We start from the raw sequence: 20,635 nt of genomic DNA, 5'->3' as shown, positions 1-20,635 counted from the left end.
AGTGAAGAAGCTTCTCTGATGAAACGTCTTCACTTTAAGACGTCTCTTTTCTCTCCAAGCTCCTTAGATCACATGACCAGGATGTCTGAACCTACAGACATATTGACCTGGTATTTAGGTCACATGACAGGTCAGAGGTCAGCGACTGTAACTCAGTTACTCCTGTTAATGTGAACTCACTGAGTGTTTGTGTTTTACCTCTCAGACTGACTGAAGATGATGATGGAGGAAGAGGAGGACAGAGCAGAGTCTGCAGGGTCCAGCTGTCTGTCTGTGAGGAGTGACGAGTCCAAAGGTCATCCTCCAGGCTTCAGTGGTGATCCTGGACCAACGAGGTCAGAGAGCTGAACTCACTGAGTAACAGAAATAATTCTGCACTGACATTATAATCAGTGTTGATTCTGGTTGATTTTCTGTGTTTGTGAGCTGAGAGGAAATGAAAATGAGTTTGTAAAAAATATCAGTTTTGTCCAGTTTTCCTGTAAAAAGCTGAACTCTAATCTAAGAGGATGTTACTGACAGGAAACAGCTGCATTATCTGCAGTCTGTGTGATCACAGCTGCTTCAATCATGTTTGTGTCTGCAGAGGTCAGAGGTCACAGTCTGCAGGGTCCAGCTGTCCATCTGTGAGGAGTGACCGGTCCAAAGATCTACCTCCAAACTTCAGTGGTGAACCTGGACCAACGAGGTCAGAGAGCTGTGATGACTCCTTTACATGTTTGTGTTTCCTGGATAAATCTGACCTGAAACATCCTCAGATTGTTACAAAGATTCATTAAAAGAAAACAATGAAAGATAAAAGATCCAAATGTTAGACTTGGTCATTTGCTGTTTGAGGACAGTGATGCTCATATCTGTGGGGAAAGTGTGACCTGAGTGGGTTCATGTTTGTCTTTAAAGAGCTGCTCTGATTCTCTTTGTGTCTGATCTGTTAAACAGTCTGAGAGGTCACACAGAGACCCAGCAGCTAAAGCCTGGATCATACTGGCTGCTGTTACTCCATCAGGACAACACTGAACCACAGTGGGTGGATGTAGTGGATAAATCCCACCATACTGATGCTCAGATTTAATCACAGGGAACAAAACCAGATGTGACCTTCAGATTGTGACCTTTGGAGTGGACGATGCAGATTTCAATAGAGAATAAATGTTGTTGTTTTTCAGCTGTGAAAAAAGAATCTAATTTTCTGAACTTAAGAATTTATGATGCTGGAAAAAACATGGAGACAATAACACAACATTTCCACTGTATTCATAGATTGAATGTAAAACTGTCAGACATTCATTAAATATGCAAAATGTCTACAGAAACATCAGAGGCTCAGATGTGAAGCACTCAGTGATTTTGATAAAATGACTCATCAGTTATTGATCTGTACTACACTGATCTACCACGTTAGTAAAGCTGGTGTTCTGGTGGTGGAGAGACCTCGGATCATGTTCTGGTTTTGGAGCAGTGATCTGCTGATGGTTCAGTTTAATGAGCTTCTCAAAAATCATCCCTGCCATCATAACTGAAAGGACGTCCATAAAAACAGACTGAAAATTACTGATATGTTCACAATCTGAGAGTTTAAAACTTGACAGACTTGATTCAGATGAAGTTATTTGAGCAGAAACTCCTGGATCTTTATCCTGCGTTGAACTAATTCTTCATGGTTCCTCCACAGAGTGGACCAGCAGAGCTCAGAGGTCCCCAGTGGTCAGTCTGCCCAGCAGCATCAAACACAGCTGGACTCCATATTTATGGTCTGTACATGTACAACAACTACTGTTACATCTATTCTGTTCACAGTCATCTCCATGCTGCTCTTTGTAGACCAGTGGATTGTCAGTGTGTCCAACATGGATTGATGTTTGGCTCCATGATTTCAGTCTGATTGGCTCATTCATAAATATTCTGTTCCAGCTGCTGGAGGACAACATCATCACTTTTGTGAAGAACGAGCTGAAGAAGATCCAGAAGGTTCTGAATCCAGATTACCCAGAATGCTTAGAGAGTCAGAGGAGCAGCAGCAGAGAGGCTTTTGTGAAGATCACACTGGACTTCCTGAGGAGAATGAAGCAGGAGGAGCTGGCTGACCGTCTGCAGAGCAGTAAGAGGATTTATCTAAAGATTTAAAGTTCTGGATAAATGAGACATTTAATAATGTCTTATGAGATGGAGCAACATGTTTTAAAGATTCATTCTTTTGGAATCAAGTGTTTGTTTCTACTTCCAAAAGATAATCTGAATATTTCTTCTTATTCAGAACTTCAAGCTGCAGTTTGTCATCGTAAACTCAAATCCACCCTGAAGAAGAAGTTCCAGTGTGTGTTTGAGGGGATCGCTAAAGCAGGAAACCCAACCCTTCTGAATCAGATCTACACAGAGCTCTACATCACAGAGGGAGGGACTGCAGAGGTCAATGATGAACATGAGGTCAGACAGATTGAAACAGCAAATAGGAAACCAGACAGACCAGAAACAACAATCAGACAAGAAGACATCTTTAAAGCCTCACCTGGAAGAGAAGAACCAATCAGAACAGTGCTGACAAAGGGAGTTGCTGGCATTGGGAAAACAGTCTTAACACAGAAATACAGCCTGGACTGGGCTGAAGACAAAGCCAACCAGGACATCCAGTTCATATTTCCATTCACTTTCAGAGAGCTGAATGTGCTGAAAGAGGAAAAGTTCAGCTTGGTGGAACTTGTTCATCACTTCTTTACTGAAACCAAAGAAGCAGGAATCTGCAGCTTTGAAGACTTCCAGGTTGTGTTCATCTTTGATGGTCTGGATGAGTGTCGACTTCCTCTGGACTTCCACAAAACTACAATCCTAACTGACCCTAGAAAGTCCTCCTCAGTGGATGTGCTGCTGATAAACCTCATCAGGGGGAAACTGCTTCCCTCTGCTCGCCTCTGGATAACCACACGACCTGCAGCAGCCAATCAGATCCCTCCTGACTGTGTTGGCATGGTGACAGAGGTCAGAGGGTTCACTGACCCACAGAAGGAGGAGTACTTCAGGAAGAGATTCTGAGATGAGGAGCAGACCAGCAGGATCATCTCCCACATCAAGACATCACGAAGCCTCCACATCATGTGCCACATCCCAGTCTTCTGCTGGATCACTGCTACAGTTCTGGAGGATGTGCTGGAAACCACAGAGGGAGGACAGCTGCCCAAGACCCTGACTGAGATGTACATCCACTTCCTGGTGGTTCAGGCCAAAGTGAAGAAGGTCAAGTATGATGGAGGAGCTGAGACAGATCCACACTGGAGTCCAGAGAGCAGGAAGATGATTGAGTCTCTGGGAAAACTGGCTTTTGATCAGCTGCAGAAAGGAAACCTGATCTTCTATGAATCAGACCTGACAGAGTGTGGCATCGATATCAGAGCAGCCTCAGTGTACTCAGGAGTGTTCACACAGATCTTTAAAGAGGAGAGAGGACTGTACCAGGACAAGGTGTTCTGCTTCATCCATCTGAGTGTTCAGGAGTTTCTGACTGCTCTTCATGTCCACCTGACCTTCATCAACTCTGGACTCAATCTGCTGGTAGAACAACAAACAATGTCCATGTGGTCTAAATTATTTGATAAACCAAAACTTCAATCTCTCCACCAGAGTGCTGTGAACAAGGCCTTACAGAGTCCAAATGGACACCTGGACTTGTTCCTCCGCTTCCTCCTGGGTCTTTCCCTGCAGACCAATCAGACTCTCCTACGAGGTCTGCTGACACAGACAGGAAGTAGCTCACAGACCAATCAGGAAACAGTTCAGTACATCAAGAAGAATCTCAGTGAGAATCTGTCTGCAGAGAAAAGCATCAATCTGTTCCATTGTCTTAATGAACTGAATGATCGTTCTCTAGTGGAGGAGATCCAACAGTCCCTGAGATCAGGAAGTCTCTCCACAGATCAACTGTCTCCTGCTCAGTGGTCAGCTCTGGTCTTCATCTTACTGTCATCAGAAAAAGATCTGGATGTGTTTGACCTGCAGAAATACTCTGCTTCAGAGGAGGCTCTTCTGAGGCTGCTGCCAGTGGTCAAAGTCTCCAAGAAGGCTCTGTGAGTAAATGTGTGATCATGTTTATTTTTAAAATGTTGATTAAACGTGGTCATAGATTTCTTCCATGACAGATCCATGTCCTAAAACCATGAGCCTACGTAGTTGTATAGTATAAAAGAAAAAAGGAGAACATTTGACCACAATATTTTAACTTGAATTAACTTTTGATACAGCCTTTAAACACTTAAGGAGCTTAAAATGTTTGTTCTATGAACCCACATTAAACACTCTAGTTAAACTCTAAAAACAGAACATTCAATTCAATTCAATTTTATTTATATAGCGCCAAATCACAACAAAAGTCCCCTCAAGGCGCTTTATATTGTACAGTAGATAGCACAATAATAAATACAGAGAAAACCCCAACAATCATATCATATGACCGCCTATGAGCAAGCACTTTGGCGACAGTGGGAAAGAAAAACTCCCTTTTAGCAGGAAGAAACCTCCAGCAGAACCAGGCTCAGGGAGGGGCGGCCATCTGCTGCGGCCGGTTGGGGTGAAAGAAGGAAAACAGGATGAAAGACATGCTTTGGAAGAGAGACAGAGATTAATAACAGATATCATTCGATGCAGAGAGGTCTATTAACACATAGTGAGTGAGAAAGGTGACTGGAAAGGAAAAACTCAATGCATCATGGGAATCCCCGGCAGCCTACGTCTATTGCAGCATAACTAAGGGAGGATTCAGGGTCACCTGGTCCAGCCCTAACTATATGCTTTACCAAAAAGGAATGTTTTAAGCCTAATATTAAAAGTAGAGATAGTGTCTGTCTCCCGAATCCAAACTGGAAGCTGGTTCCACAGAAGAGGGGCCTGAAAACTGAAGGCTCTCCCTCCCATTCTACTTTTAAATACCCTAGGAACAACAAGTAGGCCTGCAGAGCGAGAGCGAAGTGCTCTAATAGGGTGATATGGTACTACAAGGTCATTAAGATGGGGCCTGATTATTTAAGACCTTGTATGTGAGGAGCAGGATTTTGAATTCAATTCTGGATTTAACAGGAAGCCAATGAAGGGAAGCCAAAACAGGAGAAATATGCTCTCTCTTTCTAGTCTCTGTCAGTACTCTTGCTGCAACATTTGGGATTAGCTGAAGGCTTTTCAGGGAGTTTTTAGGACATCCTGATAATAGTGAATTACAGTAGTCCAGCCTGGAAGTAATGAAGGCATGAACTAGTTTTTCAGCGTCACTCTGAGACAGGATATTTCTAATTTTAGAGATGTTGCACAAATGGAAGAAAGCAGTCTTACATATTTGTTTAATATGTGCATTGAAGGACATGTCCTGGTCAAAAATGACTCCAAGGTTCCTCACAGCATTACTGGAGGTCAAGGTAATGCCATCCAGAGTAAGAATCTGGCTAGATTGGATGGATGGATGGATGGATAGAGGATAGATAGAGCTGGGTGTCATCTGCATAGCAGTGAAAATTTATTCTATGTCTTCTAATGATGCTGCCTAGGGGAAGCATGTATAATGTAAATAGAATTGGTCCTAGGACTGAACCCTGTGCAACACCATAACTGACCTTAGTGTGTGAAGAGGACTCTCCATTTACTTGAACAAATTGGAGTCTGTTAGATAGATATGATACAAACCACTGCAGTGCAGTACCTGTAATACCTACAGCATGTTCTAAACGCTCTAATAGGATACTATGGTCAACAGTATCGAACGCTGCACTAAGGTGTAGCAGGACAAGCACAGAGATGAGTCCACTGTCAGAGGCCATAAGAAGATCATTTGTAACCTTCACTAAAGCTGTTTCTGTGCTGTGATGAGCTCTGAAACCTGACTGAAACTCTTCAAATAAGCCATTCCTCTGCAGATGATCTGTTAGCTGTTTGACAACTACTCTTTCAAGGATTTTTGATATGAAAGGAAGGTTGGAGATTGGCCTATAATTAGCTAAGACAGCTGGGTCTAGAGATGCTTTTTGAGTAAAGGTTTAACTACAGCCACCTTGAAGGCCTGTGGTACATAGCCAATTATTAGGGATAGGTTGATCATATTTAAGATTGAAGAATTAATTAATGGCAGGACTTCTTTGAGCAGTTTTGTAGGAATGGGGTCTAAAAGACACGTTGATGGTTTGGAGGAAGTAATTATTGAAGTTAACTCAGAAAGATCAATTGGAGAAAAAGAGTCTAACTTAACATTGGTGGTACTAAAAGTAGCTGCAGATAATATTACATCTGTGGGATGATTATTGGTAATTTTTTCTCTAATGATAAAAATTTTATTTGTGAAGAAGTTCATGAAGTCATTACTAGTTAACGTTAAAGGGATGGTTGGCTCAGTAGAGCTCTGACTGTTTGTCAGCCTGGCTACAGTGCTGAAGAGAAACCTGGGGTTGTTTTTATTTTCTTCAATCAGTGACGAATAGTAAAATGTTCTGGCTTTGCAGAGCTTTCTTATAAAGCAGCAAAATATTTCTCCAGGCTAAATGATGATCCTCTAAATTTGTGACACGCCATTTCCTCTCCAGCTTACGAGTTATCTGCTTTAGGCTACGTGTTTGAGAATTATACCACGGAGTCAGGTACTTCGGATTTGAGACCTTAGTTTTCACTGGAGCTACAGTATCCAAAGTCGTATGTAGTGAGGAGGTAAAATTATTAACAAGATAATCGACCTCTGTTGGAGTAGCGTTAAGATAGCTGCTCTGCTCTATGTTGGTACAGGGCATTGAAGATGATAACAGTGGGTGGATTATATTCTTAAACTTAGTTACAGCACTTTCAGAAAGACATCTACTGTGATAAAGTCTAGGGATGGGTACCGGAGTCCGGTGCCATGATAGCACCGGTTCTGACATAAACGGTAGTAACCAAATCTGTGCTTTTTTTTCCTGAGCTGTGATGACTTTAGATTTTAGCCAATCATTTTACGTTTCCGAGGATCGTAGGCTGGCCCAGGTACATACGTTCTTTTAGAGCAGAGCTACACATTAAAAATGCCCAAGGCGAAGCGGTCAAAAGTCTGGCTGTACTTCACAGCAAAAGATGCAAACTCAGCTGCCTGCAACAAGTGCTTTAAGGTGATACTGTGATACTGTCAAAGGAGGTAACACCTCGAATCCGATGAAACACCTGGCGACGTATAGCATTTTTTTAAAAGCCGAGAAATGCGCCGTGTTTGATAGCTTGCTGCGGGACCTCACACCGAGCACATCTACTGCGGGTGTGGTGCCTTTTATCGGACCCGGAGTTAGCAACATCCCCCAAAAACCCGAAGAGGAGAGTCCTGGCCCCTAGCCCTGCCAGTGTAGCAGAAATGATGACGATGATGATGGCAGCAACAGCCGTTCTTCTCTGCGTGAGTAGCTTAATGTTTTTTCGTGTGTAATTTACGTTGAGTAGGCTAACCACGTTATTAAATTAATGCATGTAAGGTGAACTAGCAAACATCATCATAGCTACATGCGGCTGTCTTCTTGTTTGATGGCAGATGCTCCCTTCACCCTGGCCAAAAAGGTTCAAATGACCAAAGAAAAAGTGGAAAACAGCTAAACATGAGAGGTTTTTGGACAAAGTTTGTGTTTTTTCCATTGTTTAAGCACTGCTTCCAGCCATGAGTGATACCATATATGCCCTATAGCTGCAGAAAAGGCTAACATAGTTATCTTTTTACAAAAAACAGCTAAACATGAGAGGTTTTTGGACCAATTTTGTGTTCTCCATTCTTTAAGCACCGGTTTGAGCACTGTTTATGCACCGGCACCGTTTCAATAATACCAGTTTGGCAGCGGTATTGGATAAAACCTAAACGATACCCATCCCTAATAAAGTCTACTCTCCACTGCTGTGTAATCAATTATTGTAAATGTAAATGTTATCAGGAAATGATCAGACATCAGAGGGCTTTCAGGAAACACTGTTAAATGTTCAGTTTCTATGCCATATGTTAAAACAAGATCTAGAGTGTGTGAGAGAAGCCAATTGAGTCTAATAACAGATTAAATGCGATGTTGAGGCTGCCATTTTTAGCAACTACATGGATGTTAAAATCACCCACAATAATTATTTTATCTGAGCTGAGCACTAAATCAGATAAAAAGTCTGAGAAATCAGAGAGAAACTCTGTGTAAGGCCCAGGTGGACGATAGATGATAACAAGTAAGACTGGTTTCTGAGTTTTACAGCTGGGGTGGACAAGGCTAAGCATCAGGCTTTCAAATGAATTAAAAGTCTGTCTTGGTCTTTCGTTAATTAATAGACTGGTGTGAGAAACATTTTAGTAATTTGCGGTATTTTTTGTTTATTATTAACAGGAACACAGTTAAAAGTATTTGCATTGTTGGGATTGTCTAAATGATTAGTAGGAACTACTTCTTCCACCTGTCACAGTAATGTGTGAAATACAGCTGTGAAAATGCTTCACAGCTGACATGTGCTCGCTCACTCAGGTGATGATCATAAGCGAGTCATGTGTGAAGATATTTCAGCTCCACAAACTGCCAAGAAGCTAGTTGTGGCAGGGGTTACAACCTCGTCCAACACAAATGAAAGTGAATATTAACACGGAGTAGTGCTGCAGGCAGGTACTATCCCTGTATAGAGGGAGGAAATATGGAGCTGGCAAACTTTGTAAAGTGACTTAAATCCAGGCTCCGGGTTTTTCTGTCTGTTTAAATGATGGGAATTCACTGCATCTTTAAAACTACAAATCCCATTTGTTCAAATTGTAGAGCATTTAAAATTGACTATAGACTAGCTATTTTAAAAAATATACAGTGTACTGGGAGTAAAACAGCAGCCTTTGGCTTTAAGCAACAAAAATACAATTTAAAATATTTAACATAGGAAAGAGAGAGAAAATAACATCATCCATCCATCCATTTTCTTCCTCTTATCCAGGGCCGGGTCGTGGGGGCAGCAGCCCAAGCAGAGAAGCTTGGCCAGCTTTCTGTTGTTGGAAATTGGAAGAACAGGCCATCTTAAAAATCACTGCATTGTAGTTTTATTCAGGCCCCTTCAATCTGTGACCGCTGTTGCTTTGCATGCTACTATTACAAAAGTCACAAATATTACTGTATGTGTGTTTTATTGGGTAATAAACCAAAAGAACAGAATCTACCAGCACCTCACTGATTTTGCTTAAAAACAACAAAAAAAGCAATAAAGCTCTGATTTGTTTTGTTGATCTTGTTTCCCTTCCCGCTTGATTTCAGACTGAGTGGCTGTAACCTGTCAGACAGAAGCTGTGAAGCTCTGTCCTCAGTCCTGAGCTCCCAGTCCTCCTGTCTGACGGAGTTGGACCTGGGTAACAACAACCTGCAGGATTCAGGACTGAAGCTTCTGTCTGCTGGGATGAAGAGTCAATACTGCAAACTGGAAACACTGAGGTCAGATCAAGCGATATCGATTTTTTTTTCAACAATTAACGTCATTTAATCAATTTCATTTGGAAAAAATTAACATTGTGTGCATGTTTTGTTTTTTTAATGAATCCATCTAAGTCACAGTAAACTGCCATATTTGTCTTTTGTAACATAGGCAATAAGGATTCCAGCATGTCCTGAAACAGTGTTGAAATATTGTTAATGTAGTAGCTTCTCATGGCACCATGAATATAGTTTAACACAAGTGTTTCATGTCTTCTTGTCATCATTTTGTCAGACTGAGTGGCTGTAACCTGTCAGAGAGAAGCTGTGAAGCTCTGTCCTCAGTGCTGAGCTCCCAGTCCTCTAGTCTGAGAGAGTTGGACCTGGGTGGTAACAACCTGCAGGATTCAGGACTGAAGCTTCTATTTTCTGCAGTGGAGAGTCCAAAGTGTACAATTCTCAGGTCAGGATTCAGTGTTTTCTGATGATGATTTAAAACCTGAGTCAGGTCGATGAATGGCTTACTCATTTACAACAGACATGATTTGTCAAATCACTTTAAATCTAACCCAAAGGTCCTGTGTTTTACTACTTTGATTTTGTAGTAAAACACAGGACTTCTTAATATTTATCTAAGAGAACATATACGTTCAAGTTTCAGCACAAAAATATTAATCAGATTTTTTCCCTGGATCATGTGTGTACCCTCAGCCTGTATCAGTGAATGTGACTTTAAATGAAATTGCTGCCCCTGTCAGGAAGAGGTCTGAGTGACAAACTAAACAGCAATATGAGCACAGCATGTGTCTGAGACTACACAGATACAGACCTGAATGAGACACTAACTTTGTCTCTGAGAGATAACGTTTATTATTAAATACACTTCATTTCTCGTCTGTGTAGAGAATGTAGAGTTTGACATGCTAATATTACAAAACGCAAAATCACACTGAGTCACAAAGAAAGTGTTTTGGAGTATTTATGGTTCAGCTGATGAAATTGTTCAAATAAACCAGTAATTTACACAGAAACAGTGAAACAAGTGAAATTTTTTGGTGGACTTAAGCTTGTCCTGGTACACCTGTAGACCCCAGCTTCTATGGACCATGTGCTTAAGTTCTGTGCTGCTCTGATTTATTGCGCGTGCTGTCTTTCAGTTCAGCTTTGTCGAGCCTCTGGTACGATATTTGATGTCAGACACTTTTTTTTACATGACCTGTGTAAAAACAAAACAGTAAACACATTAAGCTGAAGTAAGATGAACCATTTGAAGATGCTCTGCTGCTCTTTTATAATAGAATATATCAGGAAGCTGGAAAGAACTGTGAAAGCAGGGAAAGACCCCACTAAGACCACAGGTTATAGGCCTACAGCTCTAACATCTCACCCAGGGAAAGTCATGGAAAGAATCACAGTGGACAGACTGATGTATGTGACGCAAAGAAGGCAGCTGCTTGCACCTTCTCAGCAGGGGGAGGAACACCATGGACCCAGCAGTCAGTTAGAGTCAGAGATGAGGAAAGCTCAGTGCATTAGGAGATGAGGTGTGGTTTGTATCAGCCAACTTAAATGATGGAAATGAAGGAGCTGTTCCTGGTTAATATTCTGTGTTTGCTAACAGTATTACAGACCCAGGCCTAATCTGTCGTCTGTTAACACGTCAATATCGCATCATATATTGGTGGATAATCCACTAACATGTTTTAATGCACAAGGTCATGTGATTTCTGTGTGCTGATAACATCCAGTCTGTTCTGTGTGGAAATAAAATAACTCAATGAAACCAGACGAGGTCATTTCTGGAGAAGTTGTGGTGGGATTGTTGCTGCTGATGGACTCGGTCTGTGGCTCGCTTGTCGTGATCCTGGGTCCTTTTGACCCAGCGTTTTGTGTTTTCTATTATTGTACTTTTGGTTCTGTTCTCCCTCGGTTAGTGTTCATTCTTTTCTGCCCGTGTATCCCTGTGTTTAGTCTGCGTTTTTGAGTCTGTGTCATTACGTGTGTGTTTCCTGTTTTACTTTGAAAGTCTCTGTCTTATCTCAGTGTGTTCAGTTACTTTTCCCCTGTCTCGTCAGGTCAGATTACTCCCAGCTGTGCCCTCCTTTTGTGTCTCATTCCCTCATTATCCTTCTGTGTATTTAAACCTCGGGTCTGCCTCTGTTAGTTGCTGGTTCGTCTGTGTAGTTTACCTTGGTCTCCCTGCGTCTTCCCATCAGTCCTCCCTGCATATCTGTTTCCGGTTAGTTTCTGTTAGTTTCTCCAGTTTAGGTTTTCTAGTGTCAAGCTCACCCTCGCCGTTGCTGTTTGTATTATCTTCTGTTAAATAAACTCATCTGCACCAGAGCTGCCGCATCTTGGGTCCTGACTTATCTCCACACGGCTTGCCCCGGCAGACCGTGACATCGCTGCTGCTGATACAAAGTTGGAGGTAAACAGGGCGGCTAAAAAAGCTGAAGGGAGACGGTTCATAAACAAGTGAACGCCACTTTATTATATGAGGTGCTGTAAGGGACATTATTACTGAAACGCTCTCACACACACTACTGAAACGCTCTCACACACACACTACTGAAACCCTCTCACACACACTACTGAAACGCTCTCACACACACTACTGAAACCCTCTCACACACACTACTGAAACGCTCTCACACACACTACTGAAACCCTCTCACACACACTACTGAAACGCTCTCAAACACACTACTGAAACGCTCTCACACACACTACTGAAACGCTCTCACACACACTACTGAAACCCTCTCATACACACTACTGAAACGCTCTCACACACACTACTGAAACCCTCTCACACACACAACTGAAACGCTCTCACACACACTACTGAAACCCTCTCACACACACTACTGAAACGCTCTCACACACACTACTGAAACCCTCTCATACACACTACTGAAACGCTCTCACACACACTACTGAAACCCTCTCACACACACAACTGAAACGCTCTCACACACACTACTGAAACCCTCTCACACACACTACTGAAACGCTCTCACACACACTACTGAAACCCTCTCACACACACTACTGAAACGCTCTCACACAGACTACTGAAACCCTCTCACACACACTACTGAAACGCTCTCACACACACTACTGAAACCCTCTCATACACACTACTGAAACGCTCTCAAACACACTACTGAAACCCTCTCATACACACTACTGAAACGCTCTCACACACACTACTGAAACCCTCTCACACACACAACTGAAACGCTCTCACACACACAACTGAAACGCTCTCAAACACACTACTGAAACCCTCTCATACACACTACTGAAACGCTCTCACACACACTACTGAAACCCTCTCATACACACTACTGAAACGCTCTCACACACACTACTGAAACCCTCTCACACACACTACTGAAACGCTCTCAAACACACTACTGAAACCCTCTCATACACACTACTGAAACGCTCTCACACACACTACTGAAACCCTCTCACACACACAACTGAAACGCTCTCACACACACTACTGAAACCCTCTCACACACACTACTGAAACGCTCTCACACACACTACTGAAACCCTCTCACACACACTACTGAAACGCTCTCACACACACTACTGAAACCCTCTCACACACACTACTGAAACGCTCTCACACACACTACTGAAACCCTCTCACACACACTACTGAAACGCTCTCACACACACTACTGAAACGCTCTCACACACACTACTGAAACCCTCTCATACACACTACTGAAACGCTCTCACACACACTACTGAAACCCTCTCACACACACAACTGAAACGCTCTCACACACACTACTGAAACCCTCTCACACACACTACTGAAACGCTCTCACACACACTACTGAAACCCTCTCACACACACTACTGAAACCCTCTCACACACACTACTGAAACGCTCTCACACACACTACTGAAATTTCAGCTCTCACACACACTACTGAAATTTCAGCTCTCACACACACTACTGAAACGCTCTCACACACACTACTGAAATTTCAGCTCTCACACACACTACTGAAACGCTCTCACACACACTACTGAAACGCTCTCACACACACTACTGAAATTTCAGCTCTCACACACACTACTGAAACGCTCTCACACACACTACTGAAACCCTCTCACACACACTACTGAAACGCTCTCAAACACACTACTGAAACGCTCTCACACACACTACTGAAACGCTCTCACACACACTACTGAAACGCTCTCACACACACTACTGAAACCCTCTCACACACACAACTGAAACGCTCTCACACACACTACTGAAACCCTCTCACACACACTACTGAAACCCTCTCACACACACTACTGAAACGCTCTCACACACACTACTGAAATTTCAGCTCTCACACACACTACTGAAACGCTCTCACACACACTACTGAAACGCTCTCACACACACTACTGAAACGCTCTCACACACACTACTGAAATTTCAGCTCTCACACACACTACTGAAACGCTCTCACACACACTACTGAAACGCTCTCACACACACTACTGAAACGCTCGCACACATACTACTGAAGCTGCATTACTTAACAATATATAAGCCTCAGCATCAGTCAAAATTTAGAATAGCAGACGGCATTATCCTGGTTAATCTTTTTGGCATATGTGCTTTTTGTCTTTTTTAGCAAAGAAAAAAATATCTTAAAATCATTAATAAAACCAGGGAGAGAAGGCTTAGCATTCCTCCATTTAGCACAGTCGATATGATATTTACTCAAAAGTATGATGATGACACCCAATGCTAGATGATCCATATAAAAAAATAGATATTATCAGCCCTATATATTTAACTTTAGGTTCAACTCTAACCAAAGCTATTGAGGAGTCAGAGCTTGTATGAATCGGGAGTAGTTCACATTTTTTGATACTGAGAGATAAACGAGAAGCTTTAGAGAAAATTTAGTTTTCTCGACCACGTATTTCTCTTTAAAAAAAATAGATGTATCATCTGCGAATTGACTTATTTTGAAGTCTTTATTAAAAATTGATATTCCTTGTATGTCGTTAGAAATTTTGATTAATAGTGTTAACAACTGAGTTGCCAATATAAAAAGCTTAGGGGAAACAGGACATACTTGCCGAATTCCCTCTTGCACCTTGAATCCATTCCTTGATTCAAGGAAGCTAAAATATTGTTAAGTAATGCGGCTGCTTCACTTAAGCTACAAGCACAGCCGTTCCCAACCCCCAGGTCCTGGACCTGGGAGCTGGGGTACCGGGTTAGGGGTACCAAACGAAACTTGTGATTTGTTTGGTACCGGGTCGCAAAAGTTGAGGCTTGAGTTTAAAATTTATTGTTTTCAGGGTATTTATTGTTTTTTTTTTTTTTTTTTTTTTTTTTTAATATCATTTATATTGTTTCCTTGGGTCTTTTCCCGTGTGTTATAATTAAATCTTCTTTTTTTTGAAGCGGTACTGGTTTTATTTTATTGTATTTATCCAAGACAACTTAAAGGCCGGTCCATGAAATTATTGTCGGCCATAAATGGTACATGGTGCAAAAAAGGTTGGGGACCATTGTACTAGCAGGTTGTTGAGTAGACATCCTTGTAGTGTTTTGCAATATACCACTTTTTCCATCTGTTTCCTTGTCAGGAAACAACTTCCTGTTCAGCGGAAATGCCTCTGGTTTCAGTGGAGTGTGTGAGTGCATTTCAGTAGTGTGTGTGAGAGCGTTTCAGTAGTGTGTGTGAGAGGGTTTCAGTAGTGTGTGTGAGAGCGTTTCAGTAGTGTGTGTGAGAGCGTTTCAGTTGTGTGTGTGAGAGCGTTTCAGTAGTGTGTGTGAGAGCGTTTCAGTAGTGTGTGTGAGAGCGTTTCAGTTGTGTGTGTGAGAGCGTTTCAGTAATAATGTCCCTTACGGCACCTCATATTATTAGGTCACAGGTGTACTGTACCTGAGACAGTGGTCACTGTGTACCTAATAAAGTGTCAGCCATGTTAAATGTGTTTCCAAGAGGAGAAAAGCAGCTGGCAGCAAAGACAGGGAGGTGTCCTTTCCACCTAAACAGGAGAGGAATATAAAGATGATGAAGATCATAGTTTGAATCAGTCATATTTCATTCAACACAGTGATGTACTGATCTAGGATCAGTCCAATCATCAGCAGGTTGATCCATGAATGGATTGAAGTGTATTTGTGAAAATGTTGGACTGTTCCTTTATCAGTGTGTAACAGTGTGTGTGTGAGAGCCATGTAATGTCCATGTGTGCATGCTGACTGCTCTGACCCCTCCTCCTTTCAGGGTGGAGCCTGCTGGAGTCCGATGGTTGAGACCAGGTCTGAGGAAGTGTAAGTGTGTTTTTAATGGGATTCATGAAAACAAAGCAGCACACATTCAACCATCTTCATCATGTCAGGAGTCATCATCAAAGTGTCAATCAATGAACAGATGATGGATCAATAACTGCAGCTGGATTGTGTTTGTTCTCTCCATCAGATTCCTGTCAACTCACAATCGACACAAACACAGTGCACACAAAGCTCCAACTGTCTGACAACAACAGGAAGGTGACACATGTGGAGGAGGTTCAGTCATATCCTGATCATCCAGACAGATTTGATGTTTATCAGCTGCTTTGTAGAGATGGTCTGACTGGTCGCTGTTACTGGGAGGTCGAGTGGAGAGGAAACGTTTTTATATCAGTGAGTTACAGAAGAATCAGAAGGAAAGGAGACAGTAATGACTGTTGGTTTGGACGAAATGATCATTCCTGGAGTCTGAGCTGCTCTGATGATGGTCCTCATTCTGTCTGTCACAATAACAAACTAACATCCTCCTCCTCCTCCTCCTCTTCCTCTAACAGAGCAGCAGTGTATGTGGACTGTCCTGCTGGCACTCTGTCCTTCTACTCTACTTCTCCTGTTAGAGAAACACTCTGACTGTTGAACAGAGAGTTCAGTCTGTACATGTCTGTCTCTTTCACTCAGAACCACGTTTTTAGATTCATGGATTCAAACACGTTTTCACATTTATGGATTCAATCAGTTGATGTTTGAAACTCTTCTAAATGATTCCTTGTAAACTTCTTCCTCTTCAGTCCTTTAAAGATGGAAGCTCCCATTATTCCAGGATCCACATGTTGTTTTCTGTCTTTTTCCACTCACAGCTTCACAGTGAATATCAGTAATGTTGTGTTTCTCTGAAGCTCAGTTCAAAACCAGCTCCTCTGCATTTTCAACAAGTCTGAGCTCATTAAAATCAATCCAAATGTTTGATTTCTCTTTCTTAATGGGATGTTTCCAAACTCTCCACATGCTCTTACTGTTTCACTCATTGTTGGAAGCTCATCATTTGAAAATGTTTCAGCCATAGAAGCTGAAAATATTGGCTCAATAGTTTTGAATGCAATTCTAAGCAGAATATGATTGTATTGAGGGATCATAATGCATGTGGCTTATCTAATAAACAGCAAAGGCTTTAATCTTCATTTAAACTAGTCTTGTGTTTTTTCCCCATGTTGAACAAGAACATGGTGCATGATGTTGGTAACAGCTTGGTTATCAAACTCTTAGAAACATATACATATGCGTGTATAGCACTGCATATGTTGTGTATCACTTTAGTTTGTATAAAACATGAAAAGGGCAGAAACACTGACACTGGTAGAAACAGTGATGCTGACTGGGGCACAGAGCTGAATGATGCAGCATCAGGACACTGTTTCAGTCTGACTGACAGAGAAACCTGTAGCTGCATCTACATGTGAGGCAGAGGCCACACAAGCAGCTTTCTATGTTTCACAGTGACTGAGATCTTCAGTGGGGGTGGACATGCTCCTGTACAGACCTCTGAGGAGAACCAAGGTGCAGTCAAAGAGTCCAGTCTGTCCTCACAGATGTCAACATGTGGTTTCATCAGGTCTGCTGTCAGCTAGCAGGCTCACATCAGAATCACTGTTCCTGAAAAACACAGTCTGTGTGACATCATCAGTCAGCTGATCGTCCCAGATCTGAATGGTTTCTGTCTCTACTGAGGAAGTCAGAGAATCTCACTGAGGTGTGGATCAGGTCTGAGTGAGCTGTGGAGGGACAGCTTTAAACAGTCCACAGGTCTCACGTCCTGCTCAGTCTGGTAGCAGATACCTCGTATTGTTCCAGATGTGCTGACATCACCAGCAGCAGCAGCAGCACAGCTGTGTGATACAATGAATCTCAGTTATTGATCCAACACACAGTAAATACAAAGATCAGGATTTATGAGAGTAATCATTATGAGTCTGAACACATGATCACTGAATGTTAGTCTCCACAACAATAAGCTAACACAAGCAAACACAGCTTTCAGCTCTTATTTTGAAACTTCTTTAGAGAGCTGTGATGTGAGCGTGCCTGGCTCTGAGGCACTTGGGTCAGCCTCTGTTGTTTAGAAGTGTTACAGACTGTGAATGACACAGACCTGTCAGTTTCATGTTTGTCTGTAACACAGCTCAGGGCTCCATGCTGAACGCATCCATCCAGTGTTATTGATCCAGGACTAATACCAGCATTGGGATCAATACTACACAATCACATGTGTCCACGTGATGGATTTGACCAGCTTTATTCATTAATGATCAATCAACTTATTTACTGCATCTGAGTCCAGCTTCATTTAAATGATCCAACCATGAAAATGACATCAGTCCTACAGAAGCACTTAATGCTAACAGGAAGTCATTGATTAAGGTGGAATAACACAGAGACACAACCACTCACAGTTAACCTGACCCCACTAACTGCATGTGTTTGGACTGTGGGAGGAAGCCGGAGTACCGGAGAGGACGCACACAAACACGGGAGAACATGAAGCACTGAAACAAAGATGGTGGATTTGACCTCAGGACCAGGTGCGTAATTTCCAGGGGGGTTACGGGGGTCATGACCCCCCAATAATCAGATCCAGCCAATATAATTTCATCATTCCAGTTTATAAAGTTATGAATTATCTTGATTTTCTTTAATCGTTTCAATTATTATCAGCAAAATAGTTTCATGTTTAATCATCTAGTAATGTAACCCCGCCTCCCCCGCCACATACTTGGTATTACCCAACCAGCTTTCTCTACCAAACCTTCACTGTTTGCTGTATGTTTGTTAGCGCAGTAGCTGGTGCCAGAGACTGCCAGTGACTTCAGTCTGAGGGTTTGAAGTTTCCATGTCTGTGTGATGTGTGGTTTGAAGGCTGCTGGTTAAACTGGGACTCACTGTTTAAAGCACTGAGTGCTCATAGAGAGATGCTCCATGAGTCCCAGTACAGACTACAAACATGGTGGAAACTTAGCTTTGATATCCACACACTCTGCACGTCTGTGAGTAACTGTGATGAAGATGTGCAGAGATCTGTGTACAAACAGGAGAAAGACTGTAAAGACTCTGTGCTTCTAACAGCCTCTGTTAACATATGTGAGGCTGTTTGTTGTTGTTGCCATGGAGCTTTTCACTGTTTGGGTCAGCAGGTCATGTGATCAGGTTTGTTCTGCTCGACGATGGTTCAGTGTCAGGGTTTGTTTGCATTCATCAATAAATATCTAAATAAATCAAAGACTCCATGTTTGTTCTTTCATCATGTGACCTCTGCTCATCCATCTCTGTGTGTATCAGGATACATTTAGTTCATAATACACAGAAAAATCAGAGTTATTACCTGTAATAAATGTGAAAGATTCCTGCAGTGATAACCAGGCAGGACTGAAACACATCACAGCTGTCACCACGGTAACAGCACCATCCATCCGCAGGTGAGGGGAGGAGCCAAAAGAGGGACTTTCACCATTTTATACTAAAAACACTCAACTAATGTTTCTAATATGAAACAAATAAGCCCACATTAATGTGAGCATTTATTAAATAATAATAATAATGATTTTCTCCTGATCTCATTTCCATAGCAGAGAAAACTGTGGTGTATATTGAGGTGGAGGGTGTGGTCTATGGCTCAGGTGTAGAGTGAGGGTGGGGTGCACCACAGCAGCATGCTGGGACTGCTGAGGGTGGAGGAGGGAGTGATGATGACATCAGAGCTGCAGCAGTCAGCAGCACAGAGACCAGTGAACACACAGTCTGTTCATCTTTGCATAGATACAATATATAGCACAATATTGAATGACAGAGACGCGCTGTGTGAGCTTCCACAGATACACTGACGTCAGCATCCAGAGTCCTCCTGCTGCTCCCCCCTCAGAGCCCCGTGATCAGCACCAACACATTCAGTTAGATGACAGAGTCCAGCTGCAGCTAGAATCAGCTCTGTGAACAACAGCACAGCGTCAGTGTTTCACACTCAGTGAAAGGAGGAAACAGCAGAAGAAAACCATGTGTGCTACGTTTCCCAGGACACACTACAAACTGCACAAATACAGCACGTGGAAGGACCTGGAGCTGCATTTAAAGAGAAAAGACAGCGTGATGTCCTGTATGGACAGGTGGAAGGAACCAAGTCCTCAGCTGAAACACTCGTGTTTGTCCACAGACAGGAAACACAGCAGGAAACAAAGAAGCTCATGGATAACACACTTCCTGTCAGTCACAATGAGGCTGGAGCCAAACACAGAAAGGTGTTTTTGTCCAGATGAGCCCAGAGAAGAAACACGAGTGTTCACAGACATCAGAAACTCAGAGAGATGAAACATGAGGTTGGAGTCCTCGTCAGCATCCAGAAGAGCTGCTGTGAAACCCTGAGTACTCATGACAGACTCTGATGGCACAAACACATCATGATTCAAACATGAAGACAAACATGGAGCTCCTGATCCTCCTGCATGAGAACAAGCTGACATGAGCGCTGTGTCTGAGAGTGTCTCCCTGTCACAGTGACAAGAACACAGCTGCTGCTCACAGTCATTAAACTGACCTGAGGTCAGCTGCTAGCACGTCTCTGTGCTCCTTACATATGAACCATGTGACCTCACATCAGTGCTGTGGATGACTGTAGTCATAGAAGAGTAGAGCTGTAGCAGGTGGTGTGAGGAGGAGGAGGAGGTGGTGTATTCTAGTTAACGCAGTACTGAAACACTCCAGCAGAGGGCGCTGTTAAGTCCTTATTGTAACACAGTTACTGTGTGCAGTTATACTTCATACATAATCTGCACTTATTTCCATCAGACATGCTGTCAGTAAATGATTGGTTTCTATTGATTCTACTTCCTGTTGACTAGTTTGATGACAGTGAAACAATCACAGCTGATTGTGTGATGATGTCACTGTTACATTCAGTGTGTGTGACATCATGTTAGTG

At 42.4% G+C, this 20,635-nt stretch overlaps 1 protein-coding gene and 1 pseudogene across 1 annotated transcript in view; both read left to right on the top strand.

Annotated features, from left to right (window-relative positions):
• LOC134622284 (NACHT, LRR and PYD domains-containing protein 12-like) overlaps window positions 1-20,635 on the top strand; it is a 1,346,881-nt gene that overhangs the window by 1,017,547 nt on the left and 308,699 nt on the right. Inside the window, exons 16-17 of the mRNA XM_063467996.1 lie at window positions 9,234-9,407; window positions 9,682-9,744. Coding sequence (XP_063324066.1) covers window positions 9,234-9,407; window positions 9,682-9,744 — 237 coding nt within the window. The remainder of the gene's footprint in view (window positions 1-9,233; window positions 9,408-9,681; window positions 9,745-20,635) is intronic.
• On the top strand, window positions 571-4,059 carry LOC135932517 (protein NLRC3-like; annotated as a pseudogene).

The sequence above is a fragment of the Pelmatolapia mariae genome, linkage group LG3_W, assembly GCF_036321145.2.
Source record: "Pelmatolapia mariae isolate MD_Pm_ZW linkage group LG3_W, Pm_UMD_F_2, whole genome shotgun sequence".
In the NCBI taxonomy this organism is placed as follows: Eukaryota; Metazoa; Chordata; class Actinopteri; order Cichliformes; family Cichlidae; genus Pelmatolapia; species Pelmatolapia mariae.
This window is presented reverse-complemented; position numbering and strand designations above follow the sequence as displayed.